The sequence below is a fragment of the Nicotiana sylvestris genome, chromosome 2, assembly GCF_000393655.2.
Source record: "Nicotiana sylvestris chromosome 2, ASM39365v2, whole genome shotgun sequence".
In the NCBI taxonomy this organism is placed as follows: domain Eukaryota; kingdom Viridiplantae; phylum Streptophyta; class Magnoliopsida; order Solanales; family Solanaceae; genus Nicotiana; species Nicotiana sylvestris.
Window position 1 is genome coordinate 16,538,754 of NC_091058.1, and position 20,419 is coordinate 16,559,172.

At 40.5% G+C, this 20,419-nt stretch overlaps 2 protein-coding genes across 2 annotated transcripts; one reads left to right on the forward strand and one right to left on the reverse strand.

Annotated features, from left to right (window-relative positions):
* The first annotated feature begins 1,235 nt into the window (after positions 1 to 1,235).
* On the forward strand, positions 1,236 to 2,306 carry LOC104245951 (NDR1/HIN1-like protein 6). Its single transcript, XM_009801668.2, has one exon. The coding sequence runs from the start codon at positions 1,302 to 1,304 to the stop codon at positions 2,082 to 2,084; it is 783 nt and encodes a 260-aa protein (XP_009799970.1). The 5' UTR covers positions 1,236 to 1,301; the 3' UTR covers positions 2,085 to 2,306.
* A 1,260-nt stretch (positions 2,307 to 3,566) lies between these two features.
* LOC104245961 (uncharacterized protein At1g65710-like) lies at positions 3,567 to 6,282 on the reverse strand. Its single transcript, XM_009801677.2, has 2 exons — positions 4,961 to 6,282; positions 3,567 to 4,562 (listed from the first exon to the last, which is right to left on the reverse strand). The coding sequence occupies exons 1-2, from the start codon at positions 6,140 to 6,142 to the stop codon at positions 3,726 to 3,728; spliced, it is 2,019 nt and encodes a 672-aa protein (XP_009799979.1). The 5' UTR covers positions 6,143 to 6,282; the 3' UTR covers positions 3,567 to 3,725.
* Positions 6,283 to 20,419: the final 14,137 nt, after the last annotated feature.

The window sequence follows — 20,419 nt, forward strand, 5'->3', positions numbered from 1 at the left end:
GGAAATGTGGTAAGTTTCAAAACGTCACCGCGTTCGATTAAAAAATTGGCTTAAAGTGGTTAGTAAAATATTACGTAGCATTATGGAAGCTTCCACAAAACATTGTTTCTTGCTCAACTTTTTCCTTCTTGTGACTTCTTACTTTTCTTGATAACTAAGACTTCGTCATATACCTAAAAGAATCACTGCCGAAGCAAAAACAAATACAGTTGTGAACTCTAAAAATAATAGTCAGGATGTCATCCGAGACGTTTGAGAATTATCTTACTCTTTAGGTAATCTTGAGTTTTAAAAATTATGAAAAGCTCCCACATTTTTAGCTTTTAAAGTTTAATAATGTCCCTCAACAAAAATGTATTGTTATGGAGGTCAAATACTATGGCTATATTTTTTGCCTTGTGAAATTCGCAAAAGTATTTCTCTTTTGCACTAAAAGAAGAAGAAGATAAGCCTGAAAAATAAAGAGAGAAGAATGTACAAATTACATCTACAAATTATATGCTTTATAACTTACTGGTTGTAACTCTATCAGCATCACTAAATGCCAGATTAAACACCTAAAGCTTTTCTTCTATTCTTGTTGTAGATTTAGAGGTACACTAACGATTCTTTTTGTATAAATATTTGAGTGTTTATACTAAATCAATAACTTTACCATAGTTAATAATGTATAATTTTTACTTTATTAAATCACGTAACTATATTAAGTTAATATAATTTTGTGTAAACAACTGACACGGTCTAAGTCTTATCACATATAGTTGCATTCTTTGTACTCTTTACCGACAGCCCAACATTTTGGGCATATTGCAATGAAGTTAATTCAATTATGAAAGCACTCTTATTTTCAAACTATTTAGACTTTGTAAATTGAATTGTTGAAAAACCTCACCCCCAATAAATTGCCTACTTGCCAAAACGAGTTCAATACTTCCACACAAACCAAACACTGACTTTAAGAAACATTAACGCGTCGCGTCACCTCTTTGACCCATAAAAAAACACCCTCCTCAGTCCTCCCTTCTTTTTTCCCATAAGCAGTCAGCAAATATGTATATTTATTAAGGCATGTGTGTACTTTTAAAATAGCAAATTTATAAGATAGTGACACATCAACCTCTCTTCAGAAAAAGTCAAAACAAGGAAGCTTCAACAGATATACATTATAGATCTTGACATATGACACTAATTTTTATTTATGTCTAAGGACAGTCTTCTATATATATCAAACATCTTAAGTCCAGTCTAAGGAGAAAACTTTATACTACACTCTTCTGTTACATCCGCCTCCCTCTTCTTCCATGGCAGATCATCAAAGAATCCATCCAGTTCCTGAGCCAGAACAGGAGCCACCAGTACAAAAACCAACTGTTCCTTTAGTACCACGTGGCTCTTTCAGATCAGAAAAAGGTGACCCTGAGAGACAGCAATTAGAACCACCACCTTTGAGAAAAAGAACAATCCCATATTATCCACCATTAAAACCACCTAAGAAAAGAATTTGTTCTTGCAAAAGATGCTTGTGTTGCACATGTTGCCTGCTTTTCTTTCTCATCATAATCATTGGTGCTTTAGCTGCTGCTTTTTACTTTGTCTTCCAACCTAAAATACCAAACTACTCAGTTGACAGCATGAGGATTACACAGTTCAATTTCAACAATGACATGAGCTTATTATTTGCTACTTTTAATGTTAACATCACTGCTAGAAACCCCAACAAGAAAATTGGAATTTACTATGAAAGTGGTAGCCATTTAAGTGTTTGGTACACTGGTGTTAAACTATGTGAAGGGTCATTGCCAAAATTTTATCAGGGTCATAGGAATACAACTGTTTTAAGCTTGAATTTATCAGGACAAACAGAGAATGCTAGTGAATTGTTGCAGTCATTGCAGCTTGATCAACAGAAAGGAAGTATTCCGTTGAATCTCAGGGCAAAAGTTCCAGTGAAGCTCAAGATTGGAAAATTGAAGCTTATGAAATGGAAGTTCTTGGTTAAGTGTAAGCTAGATGTGGATAGCTTGTCTGCAAATAATGCTATCAGGATTAGGAATAGTGATTGCAAGTTTGGTTTTAGGCTCTAATTGATGATTGATACATCAATTATAGTCCACCAATATTTTCTTGAATTTTTCATATTTCGTTGATTCTTTCCTTTACAATTTTTTGTTCATCTTTTTTTTTCTTATATATGTTTTTTTTCAGTATATGTAGACACTGTTGTACTCATACTATTTTGTGTTGATATAGTAATAATACTGGGTTTGCTATATTAAATTGAATTGCTCAAGTCATTTCTATTTTAATAGCTTTCTTGTGAATAAATATAAAAATATTCTAATATTTTTTTAACAAGTGTACCTCTTGGTTTTGCTCTATGCCTTTTATCCTTGGAAATGCCATAAGGTACAGTATGTATTTACAGAACGCAACCTGCAGAGTTCACATCCAGGTTTTCGTTTTCTAAACCTTAACCTATGAATCTAGTCTCTAGATTGTATCATGTTATTAGTCAGTTACGACCAATTTTGACTGTACTCTCTGGTGGCAGGTTGAACGAAAAAAGCTTGGCTTTTTCCACTCCAATTTTGCTTCCATTTCCGGGTAAGACATCCTATCATAAAGAAATTCCTGAAAGGTAATGCAATTACTATAAGTATTTCATTCTTGAAAAAAATGTACAATCACTTCCACCTTCTTGCTATGACTTCTGCACTCCAAAGATGTTCAATAAGGAGGTAGTGTTTGTGGCTGTTGCTTTGCATCTATCATTGTGATTGCGATTTACATATTTAATTATAAAAGTGACTTATTTCACCCCATTGTTTTTTCCCTTAAGTCTCTACAGCAGAAAAAATTGCATCGGGATCTCTTCTTGTACGACAAGAGAATGGAGGGGATGGAGAGCAGGCCCCAGCCGGGGGGCATGGGAAGAACCAGGCTGATCCGGGTATGTGTTTGCACTATAAAGAAAGAGCAAATAAAGAAGAATTCCCCTCCGCACGACGGCTTGGAGATGACTCGAATGTAAAGACTGCTCTGTCCCCTCACCATACTTCAAAAGATAGATAAAAACGAGTGGAATAACCGTCCCTCCGAGACCGGGTATGTAATAGAATCATTTTTAGCTAATGCCCATGTCGGGGCGAGGGTCGGCTATCATGCGTTATAACATCTTGAAGGGGCTATTCTGTTGAGTTTAGCTTTAGCATAATCAGTTTCACAAAATGGTGTATATATAAAAATATAGTGAGAGAAAGGGGGCAAAAGAGACTGATTCAATGAAATGCTTGGGGACTTCTCATTTGTGGGGAATAAAACTATCATAAGTGTAATCTACATATCAGTGTAGGAACGTAGGACTTTTATAGGATAAACGCAGTCCTCAATTTTTGTAAAGAATACTATCCTCTCAGTCAAGTTTTAAACGGTATCTCCTATTATTACACGGGTATTATATGCTCTTGTTCCCTGGCATTGTGAAGTGAAACTCCAATTTTTAGCACCATGGAATAAATCTTAGAAGTCATAGAGTAACTGTGACACAGGGCCCAAAGAGTAGGCTGTAGGGATGAAGAACATCTGCTTCAAGTAAATCAATGAAACAAAAGGCTGCAAAGCGTACAATTGTTCAAAGAAAAAAAAAGTTGCAAAGCGTGCAACCACAACTAGAAAATCTATCCTCAAACAAACTGCATTACATCTTAACAAATTGTCCGATGTTTTTAAGTTGAAGCAGCCATAGAAATCGTGTGAAGGCCTCTCGGTCCAACCCTGCCGCGACCTATTCCAGCTTGCTGGTTGTCAGAAGAATCCCTCTTCTTCACATTCACTCTTCTTTTGCCTTCTTCCATGTCATGTCCAATCTCAGATACCGCATGCCTTTGAAATCCTAGAGGACTCTTGTTATCATCTCTACTGTAGGATTTTGAAGTAGGCCAACAGTCAGTAGAATCAGCTGAATTTGGTTCCCATGAGGAAGGGGAAAGCCAGTTTGGCTGACCACCAACAACACTGTTGCTTCCTGAGGATTCTTGATCTTCTATGTCAGTTCCCCTTCTGAAGGTTACATACTTCTGTATGCTTGGCTCCATTAAGTCATCACTCACAGCAACTTCAGATTCCATGAATGGATCCTTGATCGCTAACCTCTTCTTGTTATCATTCTGGTTAAATTGCTCAGATGCGGGAGGGTTTCTTCTCCTATCATCGGAGAAAGCACTGGACAGATTTGAGCTAGTGGTTGAGTTAAGGTCAGCAACTGCATCAAGAATTGAGCAAGCTTTTGTTACACAAGGTGGTAAGGAAAATGCAGTGGTGGTGGTATTAGTCTTTTGATGGAAATTTTGGATGTCCTCGAGCAATAGTGAAGTATACGATTGAGGTGGATTTGAGAGAGTTTCAGGATTGATGTCTAGGTCTCTAGATAGCCTTAGTGACCTGCTTCTCTGGGGTTTATTATGGCTTTCAGGTCCTGAAACAATCACATTCATTGCAACATTCCCTGTATTCTGCTGCTGCTCCTTGACTTTGCCATTGCTTATAGTTTCTGCATTCAACTTCTGCGAGAGCACAAATGTTGATATTAATTCAATTGATCAACTACGTACCCCTTAACTCCCAAACTAATTGGGATTGGTTATGTGAATCCTCTATATCCATTTGGGCTTTATAGAGGTCTATATTATTCATCTTTATTAGGATTCTCTAAATTTCACACTTATTCCTACACGCGTAATACAAGTTTCTAATGAGACTAAAATAGTTTCCGCTCTCAAATTTCATACTTAACCTTACGCAGACCTACAAACACAGAACTCATATCAGACATACAATCAGTTTTTTCTAATACAAACCATAGCATCAAAGGTGGCTAGTACAAGCAATTATTAGTAAGTCTATAAACAGTTAACTAAAACATGATTATTTTAATGTCTAGAAACTAATAAAAAGAGCCAACCTGGGAAGGGGCATTATTGTTGACAGCCTTCAGCCCTGGCACGGGCATCTGCTCCAAGACAACATTGGTGTCAATCTCATTGAGAGGATTTCTTCTGTAAGGAGATTGTTCTTGTTTCCTTGAATTACTGCGGCTAAGGGACATGGGCTGCTGCTGTTGATTATTATCTCTCTCACTCAACACCTTTGCATTCACTCTTGCTGGTGACCGAGCACGCGGAGATGCAGCAGTTCTTGATCCATCAGCATTTCTCTTCACTTGAATCCTCTTAATAGCAGCAGCAGAAATATTGTCAGCACCTACATCAATGCTCTTATCCATCACCATAGATGTAACAGTAGCTGGCACTGATACCATCTTTCCTGGCCTACCACCATTATTTCCATTAGCATTACCCGAAGCCACGTTACCACCATTTGAGGTTGTAGTAATTGGTGATTCAGATCTTCTACCCGGAGATCTGCTCACCCTTCTACCCCCTCCTCCACTACTGCTGCCTCTTTCTCGACTACCCGACCGTTGCTGCTGCTGTTGTGTCTGGTCTCTTTCTCTACTCGGGGTTCTCCTCCTTCCCTTAGACGGAGAACTAGGCGTCCTAGGCTGGCGCGAGCGTTGCCTATGGCGACGAACTCCATCATCCTCACAATCCACTACATTTTCTTGCAACCCCTCATTTCCATTCTCATTCTCAAAATCAAAACTCCTCTTTGAACCAGAGTACTTTCTACTCCTTTGAGGATTCCCATTATTATCAGATCCACTGGAACCTAAAATTCCAGTCTTTCCAGTGGATGAACTCCTGCTAAGCCTCCCACATTGTATCAAAATAGCATCAACCTCTTCTTTAGTACAACTTGAAGTCCTCACTGGAGCTGATACTACAATCCCATTCTCTTTGCTTGCTGCAACATCGTTGTTATTACCATTTTTAGCAGATTCAACCGCCTCATTAGCCTTTTTAACACTAGCCTTTTCTTCTTCAGACTTTCTATCCACTTCATGGCTTTTTCTGTGTTTGATAACAAAGATTTCTTTTTTCACATTTTCTCCTTCTACCTCTTTCTTGTTCTCCAATTGGGTGTTAGGTTTGGTGATTTCTTGATTTGTGTTTGGAACTACAGTGGTAGAAGTAGATTTAGAAGAAGAACAAGAAGTGCTCTTCTTGCTCAAACAACTCCCCATTTTTTTAAGAATGGAAAAATTCAAAATTACAGTGAGAAGAACAAGGAAGATTGAAAGGTTTTGTAACGGCAGGGGAAGAGAAAAAGATAAATGGAAAAAGGGAAAAGGGGTTCAGAGTTCAAGAAAACCACTCAATTAAAAATGGGAACCTTTTGGGGTAATTGAAATAGATGCAGAAGAGGCATTTCAAATTTTGACTTCGGCGGGCTGGGGGGTAGGGTGGGGGGAGGCAGTCTGTCAATAGAGCCGTTAAAAGGGCTCTTTATTATTTTTTCAAAATATAAAATAATTAATATTGTCACCTAACGTGTGATTGTTTATGTTGTTTGAGGAATAAAAACAAAAGTTGCTGCTTTGTAATGCTATTTTATGAAAGTATGTTTGGGGAATGATGGGAATCTTGATCCAGTTTTTGGATTAGGGAATCCTTCAACGGTCGTCTGACCAGTTTTTATGAAATTATTGTGTGATGTCTTATATTATACAGATACAATCGACTTAACTAGGGATTAATGGGTTAATAACGAAACAAAAAAATGAACCTATGTCCTTCGCGACGGCCCAATTGGTTTGGAGGGGTTATCCATAGTGATCGATCGGAACATTTGCATCTATACCCGCTTTTTAGGTCACGTTTTAATTTGTGTCCGCTTTGCAAAAAAAATTGCAAACGTACCCACTTTTTTCACGTAACTTCAGCATACGGGGCTGAAGTAGCAAAGACAATCACGCAAAACTTCAGCATTCTAGTAGACGGTACTGAAGTAGCAAGTGTGCTGAAGTTTTTGTTTGTAATTGCTGAACTTAAGCATAGTAGCTGAAGTTTTGTTCTCTATTTGCTGAAGTTTTTGTTTGTAATTGCTGAAGTTTTTGTTTTTGTAACTGGCGAACTTCAGCTCTAGAGCTGAAGTTTTTGTTTTGTAACTGACGAACTTTAGCTCTAGAGCTGAAGTTTTTGTTTTGTAACTGGCGAACTTCAGCTTTAGAGCTGAAGTTTTTATTTTGTAACTGCCGAACTACAACTTTTGTTTTGTAACTGGCGAACTTCAGCTCTAGAGCCGAAGTTTTTGTTTTGTAACTATCGAACTTCAGCCCTAGAGCTGAAGTTTTTGTTTGTAACTGACGAACTTCAGCTCTAGAACTCTAGGGGGCATGTTGTACCCACACAAAGTAACTTAAAGCAACATTAACAGGAACCAAGAAACATCAACACATTACCAATCCAATCGACAACTGAAATCTCCAATTTCCGCCAGACCTAATTCACCAAACAACAATATAAAATTAATAATTAATTTCTCTTGTCCCATGTTCACGTCAAAATTGTGCATTGGATTCAAGTTGCAAAACCAAGATAAAACCTTTACAGCTGAGGGTGTCGGCGAAAAGGAAAATATGATTGAAAGGAGAAATAAGAAGAAGCAGATAGGGATGAACCTTACTTCTGGAAAAAGAAAAGATAAAACTTTGAGGAGGAGAAGGAGGAGGAGAAAGGGGGCTAAAGTTGTTTAAAAAGTTGGTACAAGTTAAAACTTTTAAAAAAAATGGGTATAGGTTAAATGGGGGCGACCAAATAGGGCGCCCCGTGCAATTTTTACTGATCGATCCACCCTCAATGTATTCTGGGTCTGAGTCTGTCGTACAGGGCTTGCCTAGTGCGGCTTACATCATTGTGTAGTTTGTAGGCTATTCTATAATGGGACCCAGTGCGTACAGAGTGCTCACCCGAAGGGCTGATACTGTAACAGAAGTTGTAGCGGCTGCGGATTTTCCAGGGTGTAGACATGTGATTTTTGACCCTCCCCAAGATTTTACATTTTTTAGTATTTAAATACTTAGTTTAGGTCTAATATAGTTGCTTCAACTAATTTTGAACACAAAATTAAAAAATACAAAAAAATAGTTTCATTCTTCTCTATTTAATTAAGGTATTAGGTATTTTTGAAAGAATATTATTTTTTATCCATTTTAATTATAATTTAAAAAAATACCAAAAATAGCTTCATGTCATAATATAGTTTGTTTTAATTAATTAGTAATGATTTTACAATTTTATAGTATATTGTTTTAGGAAAGAAATCAACATTTTTAGTCTTGTAAAGTTAAAGGGCCATTTTTAAAATACAATTTTAGCCCAAATTTGAAGCCCAAATACCTTATCCATGCCCAAACCCATGAGATTTGTCTCTTATTTTTGAACTAAAAACAAGGCACTTTCATCATCTTCAAGGGGACTACAAAACAACCTAGAAAAGCCCTAGAGAAAAGAGAAAAATGGGATGTCATCTCCACCTTCAACCAAGGAACACAGAAACAGAGTGAGAGATAACGAAAAAATAGAGAGAACCTCACCCCATCTTCTTCTCCAAAAATCCGCCGCCACCCTCCACCAGCGAGTTTAGCCGGGAAATCCGGCAACCACTGTCACACCTCCTTTTTCCGCGCCCGAGGGGCGCAGGGGAGTTTTTTCCAATTAAAGGACAATCGAGACGAGATTGGTTTAATTATTTCAGAGTCGCCACTTGAGAGATTTAGGGTGTCCCAAGTCACCAATTTTGATCCCAAATCGAGGAAAATAATGACTCTATATTACAGTCTACGTACCAGAAATCCGGATAAGGAATTCTGTTAACCCGGGAGAAGGTGTTAGGCATTCCCGAGTTCCGTGGTTCTAGCACGATCGCTCAACTGTCATATTCGGCTTGATTATCTGATTTTATACAAGTGTGAACTTATGTGCAAAATTTAACTTTTAACCGCTTTTATCATTCTATTGTTTTTATCAGGAATTGCAACGTTGTGAAAATGTATTTCGAACCGCGTTACAATAAATGTACCCGTGGTCGTAGACACACTTTGACTCCGTTGAGATTTGGATTTGGGTCACATCAATGCGCACCCGAGTTTAAGGAAATTAAATTATTAAAGACGCGCCTAAAGCGACTAGCGTATTTATTTTGGGTAAGACCGTGGAATTTTACTAAACGGTCCATCCCGAAGTCCAAATAATTTTAAAAAAACAGATATTTACTGAGGGCCCCGCAATTTGTATTTTTATTTGGCGAGGCTCGTCTCGTTCTTATTTTTAGTGAACTTGCAACGTCATGGACATGCATCTCGAACCACGTCACAATCAATGTACCCGTGATTAGAAACACATTTCGAATCCGTCGAGATTTGGATTTGGGTCACATAAATGTGCACCCGAGTTTAAGAAGGTAAGGTTTATTAAAGCGTATCCTAAAGAGACTAACGTGTTGTTATTTTAGGAGGGTTGTGAGGTTTGCTAAGCAACCCGTCCTGGAAACTAAATGCTTCAATAATATACATTTAACAAGGGCCCCGCATCTGCGCGTTTTGTTTGTTTTCATCGAGGCTCATCTCGTTCTTATTTAAAAGGATATCCTGTACAACTACGTTTCTTGTCTTGTTTGTCCTTATCAATTGGAAACAGTAGATAACCCTAATTAATTACATGCTTGCAAGTTGTTCGTAATGACATTCAGAAAAGCTAAACAAATCAGAAATGAGGCTGCATGTACAGTCAGCCAAACAAATAATCATAGGCCCAAATCCAGCCCATGCGTGATAGGCCAGACCTGGGCCTCTGCTTGTTCGATGCAGGCCTACTTGGTTTGCTTCGATTTGGGCTCGACCTTCATGAGGTTGAGGCCCAGAACTGGTTCTTTGTTCTATAAATGAGTTTATCAATTTGTATGTGACAATCTGACTAGAGAGGAAAGTACTTTAATTAAAGTGGATAGTTTTCCTATTTTGACCTACGTTAGAGAATATACCACACCATCAGACTAAGTCTAAAATACAAGTTATTATACTGGGAATGTTTTTCACTTAACAGTATACATACATGACTAGCATTCATTAACCTACATTGATATACTGAGTATGTAGGCTACTTCTATTATCCAAACGAAAATGTAACATTTTCATGACATTTAATGTAACAGTTCATGTATATGTAAAAAACAATCTGCAGGTCCTCTCTTTTGCATTCATGCTCAAACTTTCAGTTGCATTGGTGGTATTAATTGTGTACATGGTATAGAGGACAAAGAAGAAAGAAGTGATCAGCTGGGCAGTATGCAGTAACACAGCAACAGCAGATACACAGCAACAGCACAACAACAAACCAACAATCAAATGTTTTCCACAGCCCTCAGACAACCCACAATAATTCCCAGAACGAAAAAACCCAGCAATAGTCGAATACCAAACCAGTGATTCCAGACGAAGAGTAATGAAAACACCAGAAGTAAGAGAGTATTCAATGCATCAAATACCAACAGTTCAGCAACCAACAAACAGCTCAGTCAATGCAGACGACAAAACTTGGCCAAGGCAACTTGACCAATATGAATTCTTATTCAACTTTCAGATGGTGTTTGGTTACAATCTATTTGGAAACTAACTTATGTTTTTCAGCTTTCTTTAAACTCAGTAAACCTTTCTTCAGACTAAAAGTTTCAGCTTTAAGACTAAAAATTCCAGCTTTTTTTCTCTTTTTCTGAAGACTAAAAAGTTCAGCCCCTTTTAAGTTCTCAAATGGCCTATTTATAGGCCAAATGAACCAGTGCAGCTGAGCTGCCTGCCCTGCCAATTGGCAGAATGCCCATACCCTTTAAGCCCATGCCTAAGCATCTTTGATGCCAGCCCCTTTGTTCCCCACGCCTGGTCTTTGTTTAATCAAGAGTTATGAGCTCATTTTATTTATTCATTTTAAGCCCCATACTCTTATGTCTTGCTCCCCATTAGTATTAGTTTAATCTTAATTAGTACCCTACTTGTCAGCTTCATTTAAACTAACCTTTTCTGCCTTTTTCAAACCCCAGACTCCCCCTGTCAACCTTGATTATTACTGCCCCACCTATTGCAGCATCAGGGCACTTTGGGCTTTGAACATTCGATTTCAGAACTGCCCCAACCTGGCTTTTCAATTGTTTACAATGTAGTTACAAACTAACATTCATAGGTAATGCCCAACATTCAAATCACAATACAGGCCCATTCAGAATATTCGAACATTCAGTCGTAGGAGACTAATCGACGACATTTATCGAGTCGACTATACTAATTATAACAGGTAATAACCAGTCGCTCATATAAACAATACGTTCAGGGACCTAAAGGGTATCAGACAACTTTTGTTAAATTACTGGGCCTATATGAATTAATTCATTTGACGACTAATCTAACTGACGATCATGTTTATCACAGAGTGTATTCAGAACACAAACAGAAAGACAATCGACCAAATAAAAGGCCTTTAACAGAGATGGAAGAAATCCAAATGAAAAATAACAACATAAAAAATAAACACAACGGAACATGCTGACAACTTAATTAGAACTAAAACAAAAGAAAGGAAAACTTACCAAAAAAAGGTTTGAAATAAAAAATGACCCAAATTCTGATTCAACTTCGAACTCTTGAGGCCGAACAAACTTTAATCAGGGTGTTCTCACATGAGAACACCTTGATTAAGGTCTATTAGACCTCAAACCTTTGTCAAGACCGGCCGGATTCCCCAGGTGCATGTGTTCTAAGGTCTGGATTTCTAGATCTGATTTTTAGGGAGTTGTGGGTAGATTCGGACCAAACCAAGCTTGGTTTGGTCACGAGGAAGGTCAGGGGGTGTCTGGTATGAAGATGGGGTAACTTGGCATAGCTCCGGGTTCGACTCAAATCTTCAAATGAAGATTCGAGACGAACGAAAGTGATTCGAGGCAAATGGATAGTAGATCCATGTTCAGGAGAGTGAGGGAGTCTTAGGGTGTTCAGGAGGTGGTCACCGGCGTTCGTGCCGCCGGCTTTAATGGCGAAGGAGACTAGGGCGGCTGCTAGGGTTCGGGGGGTTTCAGGTTTGGGTTTGGGGACGATGAAGGGTGGGGTTGGTATAGGGGGTGCGGGGTATGATAGGAGGCTTATATACGGGGAGGCTGATTGGATCTGAGCCGTTAGATCAGATGATCTCAACGGCTTAGATCTGATACTGAGAAATGAGACGGGGTCGTTTGGTAGTTAAACGGGGTCGTTTGGTTTAAGTGGGGGGTTGGGTCAGACTGGTTATTGGGTCGGGTTTGAAAACGGGTCGTTGAAAGGGGTCCTGAGCCGTTGGATTGGCCTGGACGGATGGCTCAGATCGAACGCCCTTATACGGCGTCGTTTGAATTGCTGCTTGGGCAGCCGGTTTTGGACTGGACTCGAGTGTCTGTTTGGGCCTGCTTTGTTTTATTTCTTTGGGCCCAAACCGATTTTCCTTCACTCTTTTGCTTTTTTTTTCTCTTTTAAACAAAAAAAATGAAATAAAATAGTGAAATTAAAATCAACCACACTGTAACATTTTCACATAGTTATCACAAAAATATTTAAGTAAGTTAAATCACAACCTAGACCGAACGATGCACATATATATATTTCGAATTTCTTTTAATGACACATATATTTTTTGTATTTTGTTTGATAATGATTAAATGCAAAATGGACAGACCCACAAACGACTAACAACACATGTCACGAAAAGAAAAAATTTGTACAGCGAAGCCATTTGTCACTATTTTTATTTTCTTTTGGAGCGATTGTCCGTGAAGCAAAAATCACGTGCTTACAGCTGCCCCTCTTTGCACGAAGACACGAAGGGTTTTCGCGCAAAGATAAAGCGAGCGATTTTTGCCCGTCCGAATACTCCGTGTGAAGCATTTTTTGAAAAAGATTTGACCGAACCTTTGCTTCAGAGGTTTCCTACATATCCTGGGCTGAAACAGGAATCAGGTCAATGTAGTTCGGGAAATTTTGGTAGCTGGGACTACCGTGTGACTGTGTGGCTTGTTGCTGTTGTGCGCTGTTGCGTGCTACTGTAGGATGCTACTGCTCAACCGATCTCCCTGTTACATTGCTCTAAAAGAAAAAATAAGAAGTTAAGCTAGAGTATGAGATCTCATCTATCTCCCGCTTGTTCTTGTTGTCTTGCTTTCTTGTCGGCTAATGCTTTCCTCTGACGCCTTTATTTTGTGAACTTGGAGATGATGCTGGTCCTTCACCTTTTCTGAATGTCAGTTTTCATCATTTTGTTTGATTTGCTGGGAACATGGCTTTCTTCTTTAAATCTTTCAATGGTTTCTTCAGCGGTATGACTTTTCATCAGAATCGTCATGTTGGGCATGCCATAGCGTTCTCAAACTGCTTCTTCTGAGACGTGTTCCTTCTTCCTTTTGAATGTGCGCTTGCTTTTGCAGCCTTCTGCTTCTTAGTGCTGGGGATTTTATTATTTCCTGCTTGGGGATCTCTGTTGTAACCTTCCGTCTTCAGGTGGGGCTACTGATTCCAAACTCTAGAGCTAAAATGTATTCCCGCATTATACTGGTGGGCGACCTAGAACTTAAAATGCATTCCCGCATTATACTGGTGGGCGACCTAGAACTTAAAATGTATTCCCGCATTATACTGGTGGGCGACCTAGAACTTAAAATATATTCCCGCATTATACTGGTGGGCGACCTAGAACTTAAAAGTATTCCCGCATTATACTGGTGGGTGACCTAGAACTTAAAATGTATTCCCGCATTATACTGGTGGGCGACCTAGAACTTAAAATGTATTCCCGCATTATACTGGTGGGCGACCTAGAACTTAAATGTATTCCCGCATTATACTGGTGGGCGACCTAGAACTTAAAATGTATTCCCGCATTATACTGGTGGGCGACCTAGAACTTAAATGTATTCCCGCATTATACTGGTGGGCGACCTAGAACTTAAATGTATTCCCGCATTATACTGGTGGGCGACCTAGAACTTAAATGTATTCCCGCATTATACTGGTGGGCGACCTAGAACTTAAATGTATTCCCGCATTATACTGGTGGGCGATCTAGAACTTAAATGTATTCCCGCATTATACTGGTGGGCGACCTAGAACTTAAATGTATTCCCGCATTATACTGGTGGGCGACCTAGAACTTAAAAGTATTCCCGCATTATACTGGTGGGCGACCTAGAACTTAAAATGTATTCCCGCATTATACTGGTGGGCGACCTAGAACTTAAAAGTATTCCCGCATTATACTGGTGGGCGACCTAGAACTTAAAATGTATTCCCGCATTATACTGGTGGGCGACCTAGAACTTAAAAGTATTCCCGCATTATACTGGTGGGCGACCTAGAACTTAAAATGTATTCCCGCATTATACTGGTGGGCGACCTAGAACTTAAAAGTATTCCCGCATTATACTGGTGGGCGACCTAGAACTTAAAAAGTATTCCCGCATTATACTGGTGGGCGACCTAGAACTTAAAATGTATTCCCGCATTATACTGGTGGGCGACCTAGAACTTAAAATGTATTCCCGCATTATACTGGTGGGCGACCTAGAACTTAAAAGTATTCCCGCATTATACTGGTGGGCGACCTAGAACTTAAAATGTATTCCCGCATTATACTGGTGGGCGACCTAGAACTTAAAAGTATTCCCGCATTATACTGGTGGGCGACCTAGAACTTAAAAAGTATTCCCGCATTATACTGGTGGGCGACCTAGAACTTAAAATGTATTCCCGCATTATACTGGTGGGCGACCTAGAACTTAAAAGTATTCCCGCATTATACTGGTGGGCGACCTAGAACTTAAAATGTATTCCCGCATTATACTGGTGGGCGACCTAGAACTTAAATGTATTCCCGCATTATACTGGTGGGCGACCTAGAACTTAAAATGTATTCCTGCATTATACTGGTGGGCGACCTAGAACTTAAAAGTATTCCCGCATTATACTGGTGGGCGACCTAGAACTTAAAAAGTATTCCCGCATTATACTGGTGGGCGACCTAGAACTTAAAATGTATTCCCGCATTATACTGGTGGGCGACCTAGAACTTAAAAGTATTCCCGCATTATACTGGTGGGCGACCTAGAACTTAAAATGTATTCCCGCATTATACTGGTGGGCGACCTAGAACTTAAATGTATTCCCGCATTATACTGGTGGGCGACCTAGAACTTAAAATGTATTCCCGCATTATACTGGTGGGCGACCTAGAACTTAAAATGTATTGAAATTGCTTCCCCGTTTTTTCGAGAAAATTTTCGACAATCGGCAGAAAATTTTCTGCCCCGGTTTTTGGTGACTTCCATGGCGTTGCATCTTGCTGCCATCATCAATTCTTTGCTCTCCTGCAACAGACAAAAGGATTTAGTCAGTTTTAATCGTGGTGGTAGAGGGTGCCTTTCTGGCGAGCCATTTTTCTCTCTTCCCCCTTTCTTGCTCTTTGTCCCCATAATTGGTTGGCGGGCAAAGTTGCCTGTTGGGGGTCTCTAGCCTGCTGGGGATTGGTTTTCAATTTATCCCCTTTTCTGCTTTCTCTTTAAACACATGATGTGGGAGTCTGCTTCTAACTCCCGAAACCACTCCCTTTTGGAGCTTACTTCTTCCAAAATTTCCGGGCACAATCACTGCATTGCCTGGGACCGGCCCTTAAGACTGTTTGTATTATCCTGCATTGGGATGAATTCCCCTTCGGTTTCTGGTAGTAAGCTTTGAAAAATCCTTTCAAGACACATTTTAGGAAAAGAAATAAAGATATGGAAAAGAGAAAAACTTTCTGAACCAATATTTTGTGGGAGGAGACAATCCAAAGAACTTATCTGGAGGACACAACTGGTCCCCGTGATCATGGCGTGCACCATAGATTCCGACCCAGTCTATTTGTATCAATTGATCTGCTCGATGGTTTGACTTGCTGGGGATGATAAAGGAGTGTTCATTTCGTTTCGAATGTGGTAGCTTTGCTGATCTGTCTTGTCGCCTCATAGTGCCCTTCGAGGGGTTTTCACTAATGAGACTCTCTCTTTTCTCTCATCTCCCGGCGCCTTATGGTGCCTGTGAAGGTTTTCACCAATAAGACTCTCTCATTTCATATCCCTCATCTTACATCGCCTCTCGGTGCCTGTGAAGGTTTTCACCGATAAGACTCTCTCATTTTATTTCTTTCGAGGATCCGGGGTGTTGTAGATACGACCCTCTCTTCCGGGGATTCTTTTGACTATCAACTCATTCCCAGTCTTACGATCCTCTTCTTTGCTGGGGATCAGTGTATTATTCTCGGCCTTATTTGCCGGATTTGGCATCTCTCGAACATTGATCGGGAGGTCTTTTGGATGTTGATGTTGGTTTTGGTGTGGGATTGAAGAAAGGCTACAAAAATGAAAACAATTTGAAGGGTGATGTGCTACAACTTTTGGAATCAAACCTTTGTTGGAACTTAAAACATAACCTCTGCCCCAGTTTTCTTGCTTGGGGAATTTATTTTTTATGCTTATGTTGAGCTATGTGCGTTACGCACATTGTGCCTATTATGCACACTATGTACATTATGCATCCTATATTTGCTATGATGCATACTATGACCGAGCCGTGAGGCGCCTACGTATCCTCTTTGAGGAATCAGGTCAAACGTAGTTCCCACGGTTTTATATTCCTTGATTTTTCTTTTCTTTCTTTTCATTTTCTTTTCCTTTTCTTTTTCTTTTTCTTTTCTTTTCCTTTCTTTTCTTTTCTTTTTTTTTAGTGATTCCAAAAGAGGGGTATTGAAAGAATTGCTTAAGGCTCAAAGGGGGAAGCGAGGGTTAAAAGTGTTTGGATAGAAGAAAGAATTGCCTCCGTCATCTCATTATTCAACAAATGCCAAATACAAACAAATAAACCAAAAATTGCCATAATTAAAGAAGTTACGCATAATATCTCTTGACTGCATCTGAATTGATAGCCATGTCGACACATCTACCTTCGACATCTGTCAAACACAAAGCACCGTTGGACAATATTCTGGTCACGATATAAGGCCCTTGCCAATTTGGGGCGAATTTGCCTTTTGCCTCGACCTGATGTGGGAGGATCTTCTTTAATACCTGCTGCCCTACTTCAAATTTCCTAGGGCGCACCTTCTTATTATACGCTCTTGCCATTCTCTTCTGGTACAGCTGACCATGGCACACTGCTGCCAATCTTTTCTCATCTATCAGGCTCAACTGTTCCAAGCGAGCTTTGATCCATTCATCATCATCAATTCCGGCTTCAGCGACAATTCGGAGGGACGGAATTTCGACCTCCGCTGGTATCACGGCCTCAGTTCCATACACCAACAAATAAGGAGTTGTGCCTATGGAAGTCCGGACGGTAGTGCGGTAACCCAACAAGGCAAAGGGTAATTTCTCGTGCCATTGTCTGGACCCTTCCACCATTTTTCGCAGTATCTTCTTGATATTCTTATTGGCTGCTTCGACTGCTCCATTTGCCTTAGGACGATATGGGGTGGAATTGCGGTGTGTAATCTTGAATTGTTGGCATACCTCTCTCATCAAGCTGCTATTAAGATTCGCACCGTTATCCGTGATGATCACTTTTGGGATCCCAAATCTGCAGATGATATGGGAGTGAACAAAGTCCACCACTGCCTTCTTGGTTACTGATTTGAAGGTTTTAGCCTCAACCCATTTGGTGAAGTAATCAATGGTCACTAGAATGAACCTATGACCGTTGGACGCTGCTGGCTCGATGGGCCCAATGACATCCATGCCCCATGCTACAAACGGCCAGGGTGCTGACATCGTATGTAACTCTGTTGGCGGAGAATGAATCAAGTCTCCATGTATCTGGCACTGATGGCATTTCCTCACGAAAGTGATACAGTCGTGTTCCATGGTGAGCCAATAACACCCTGTTCGAAGGATTTTTCTTGCCAATACATATCCACTCATGTGTGGCCCACAAACTCCAGCATGTACTTCTGCCATAACCGTTGTTGCCTGCCTGGCATCTATGCATCTCAACAATCCCAGATCCGGGGTTCTTTTGTACAATATTCCTCCACTGAGGAAGAAACCATTCGACAAACGCCGAAGGGCTCTTTTTTGGTCTCCAGAGGCATGTTCTGGATATATCCCCATCCTGAGGTATTCCTTGATATCATGAAACCAGGGTTCGCCATCTGCTTCTTCTTCTATGGCATTGCAGTAGGCGTGCTGATCACGGACCTGGATGTGTAGAGGATCAACATACATTTTGTCAGGGTGGTGCAGCATTGATGCTAAGGTGGCTAAGGCATCCGCAACCTCATTGTGAACTCTCGGGATGTGTTTGAACTTCACCGATCGAAATTGCTTGCTCAGATCATGCAAGCATTGTCGGTATGGTATGAGCTTTAGATCTCGTGTTTCCCATTCACCCTGAATTTGATGTACCAAGAGGTCCGAGTCTCCCAAGACCAAGACGTCTTGGACATCCATGTCAGCAGCCAAGCGCAGACCCAGAATGCAAGCCTCATACTCGGCCATATTGTTGGTGCAATAGAAGCGTAGTTGAGCCGTAACAGGATAATGCCGTCCTGTTTCAGAAATGAGTACTGCTCCTATTCCAACCCCTTTCGCGTTTGCAGCTCCATCGAAGAAAAGCTTCCAACCCGGTTCCTCAGGCAATTCCAACTCATTTGTATGCATTACCTCTTCGTCAGGAAAATACGTTCTTAAGGGCTCGTATTTTTCATCAACGGGATTCTCCGCCAAATGGTCTGCCAGCGCCTGGGCTTTCATGGCCGTCCTCGTCACATAGATGATATCAAACTCTGTGAGCAGAATTTGCCATTTTGCCAACCTTCCCGTGGGCATAGGTTTCTGAAAGATATACTTCAATGGGTCCAAGCGGGATATGAGATAAGTAGTATATGAAGACAGGTAGTGCTTCAACTTCTGAGCTACCCAAGTTAGGGCGCAGCACGTTTTCTCGAGTTGAGTGTACTTGACCTCATGCACTGTGAATTTCTTGCTAAGATAGTAGATGGCTTGCTCCTTCCTCCCTGTGTCGTCATGTTGCCCCAGTACACAACCAAATGAATTTTCCAAGACCGTCAGGTAAAGGATTAGGGGTTTCCCGGGCTTAGGTGGGACCAATACGGGTGGATTAGACAGATACCCTTTGATTTGGTCGAAAGCTTCCTGACACTCTGCTGTCCAACCTACCACATCATCCTTTCTCAGCAACCGAAATATGGGCTCGCAAGTTGCTGTGAGTTGAGCGATGAACCTGCTGATGTAATTGAGTCTGCCCAGCAAACTCATTACCTCTGTTTTGTTCCTTGGCGGTGGCAAATCTCGGATGGATTCAATTTTGGATGGGTCTAACTCAATCCCCCGTCGACTGACGATGAATCCTAGCAACTTTCCTGATGGAACCCCGAATGCGCATTTGGCCGGGTTAAGCTTGATATCATACCTCCGGAGTCTTTGGAAAAATCTCCTTAGGTCTGCCACATGGTCCTCCTGACGCCAAGATTTGATGATCACATCATCGACGTACACCTCTATTTCTTTGTGTATCATGTCATGAAACACAGCAGTCATTGCTCGCATGTACGTTGCCCCAGCGTTCTTTAAACCGAACGGCATTACCCGATAGCAGTAGGTTCCCCATGGCGTAATAAACGTTGTCTTCTCAGCATCCTCTTCGTCCATTAGGATCTGATGATAACCTGCATAGCAATCCACAAAGGATCCGATCTCGCGCCCTGCGCAATTGTCGATCAAGATATGAATGTTGGGTAGCGAAAATTGTCCTTGGGACTTGCTTTGTTGAGGTTGCGGTAATCAACGCACACCCTGATTTTTCCATCCTTCTTTGGGACTGGTACCACATTGGCCAACCACTCGGGATATCGAGTGACCCGAATGACCTTCGCTTGTAACTGCTTAATCACTTCTTCCTTGATCTTTACACTCATTTCTGTTTTAAATTTCCTTAGTTTTTGCTTGACCGGAGGGTATGCCGGGTCAGTGGGTAATTTGTGAACCACTAAATTGGTGCTTAATCCAGGCATATCATCATATGACCAGGCAAAAACATCTTTGAATTCCCTGAGAGTTTTGATCAATTCTGTTCTGACATTCGGCTCAATGTGGATGCTAATTTTGGTCTCTTGGACGTTATCAGCGTCTCCTAGATTCACAGCCTCGGTGTCATTTAAGTTAGGCTTGGGTTTCTCTTCAAATTGGCACAGTTCTCTGTTTATTTCTTCGAAGGCTTCACCTTCGTCACATTCAGATTCATCGTCACAAACGACCTTTTGCATCATTGAGTCGGTTTCAGATTGATTTATTAGACTAGGTCGAAGATCCGCTGTGCATGCCATGTCATTAGAACCAGTAAAAAGAGAACTGTTCAGAAAGAAAAAGAACAAGACAAAAATTAAAATGAGACAAAAGAAGAGAACTT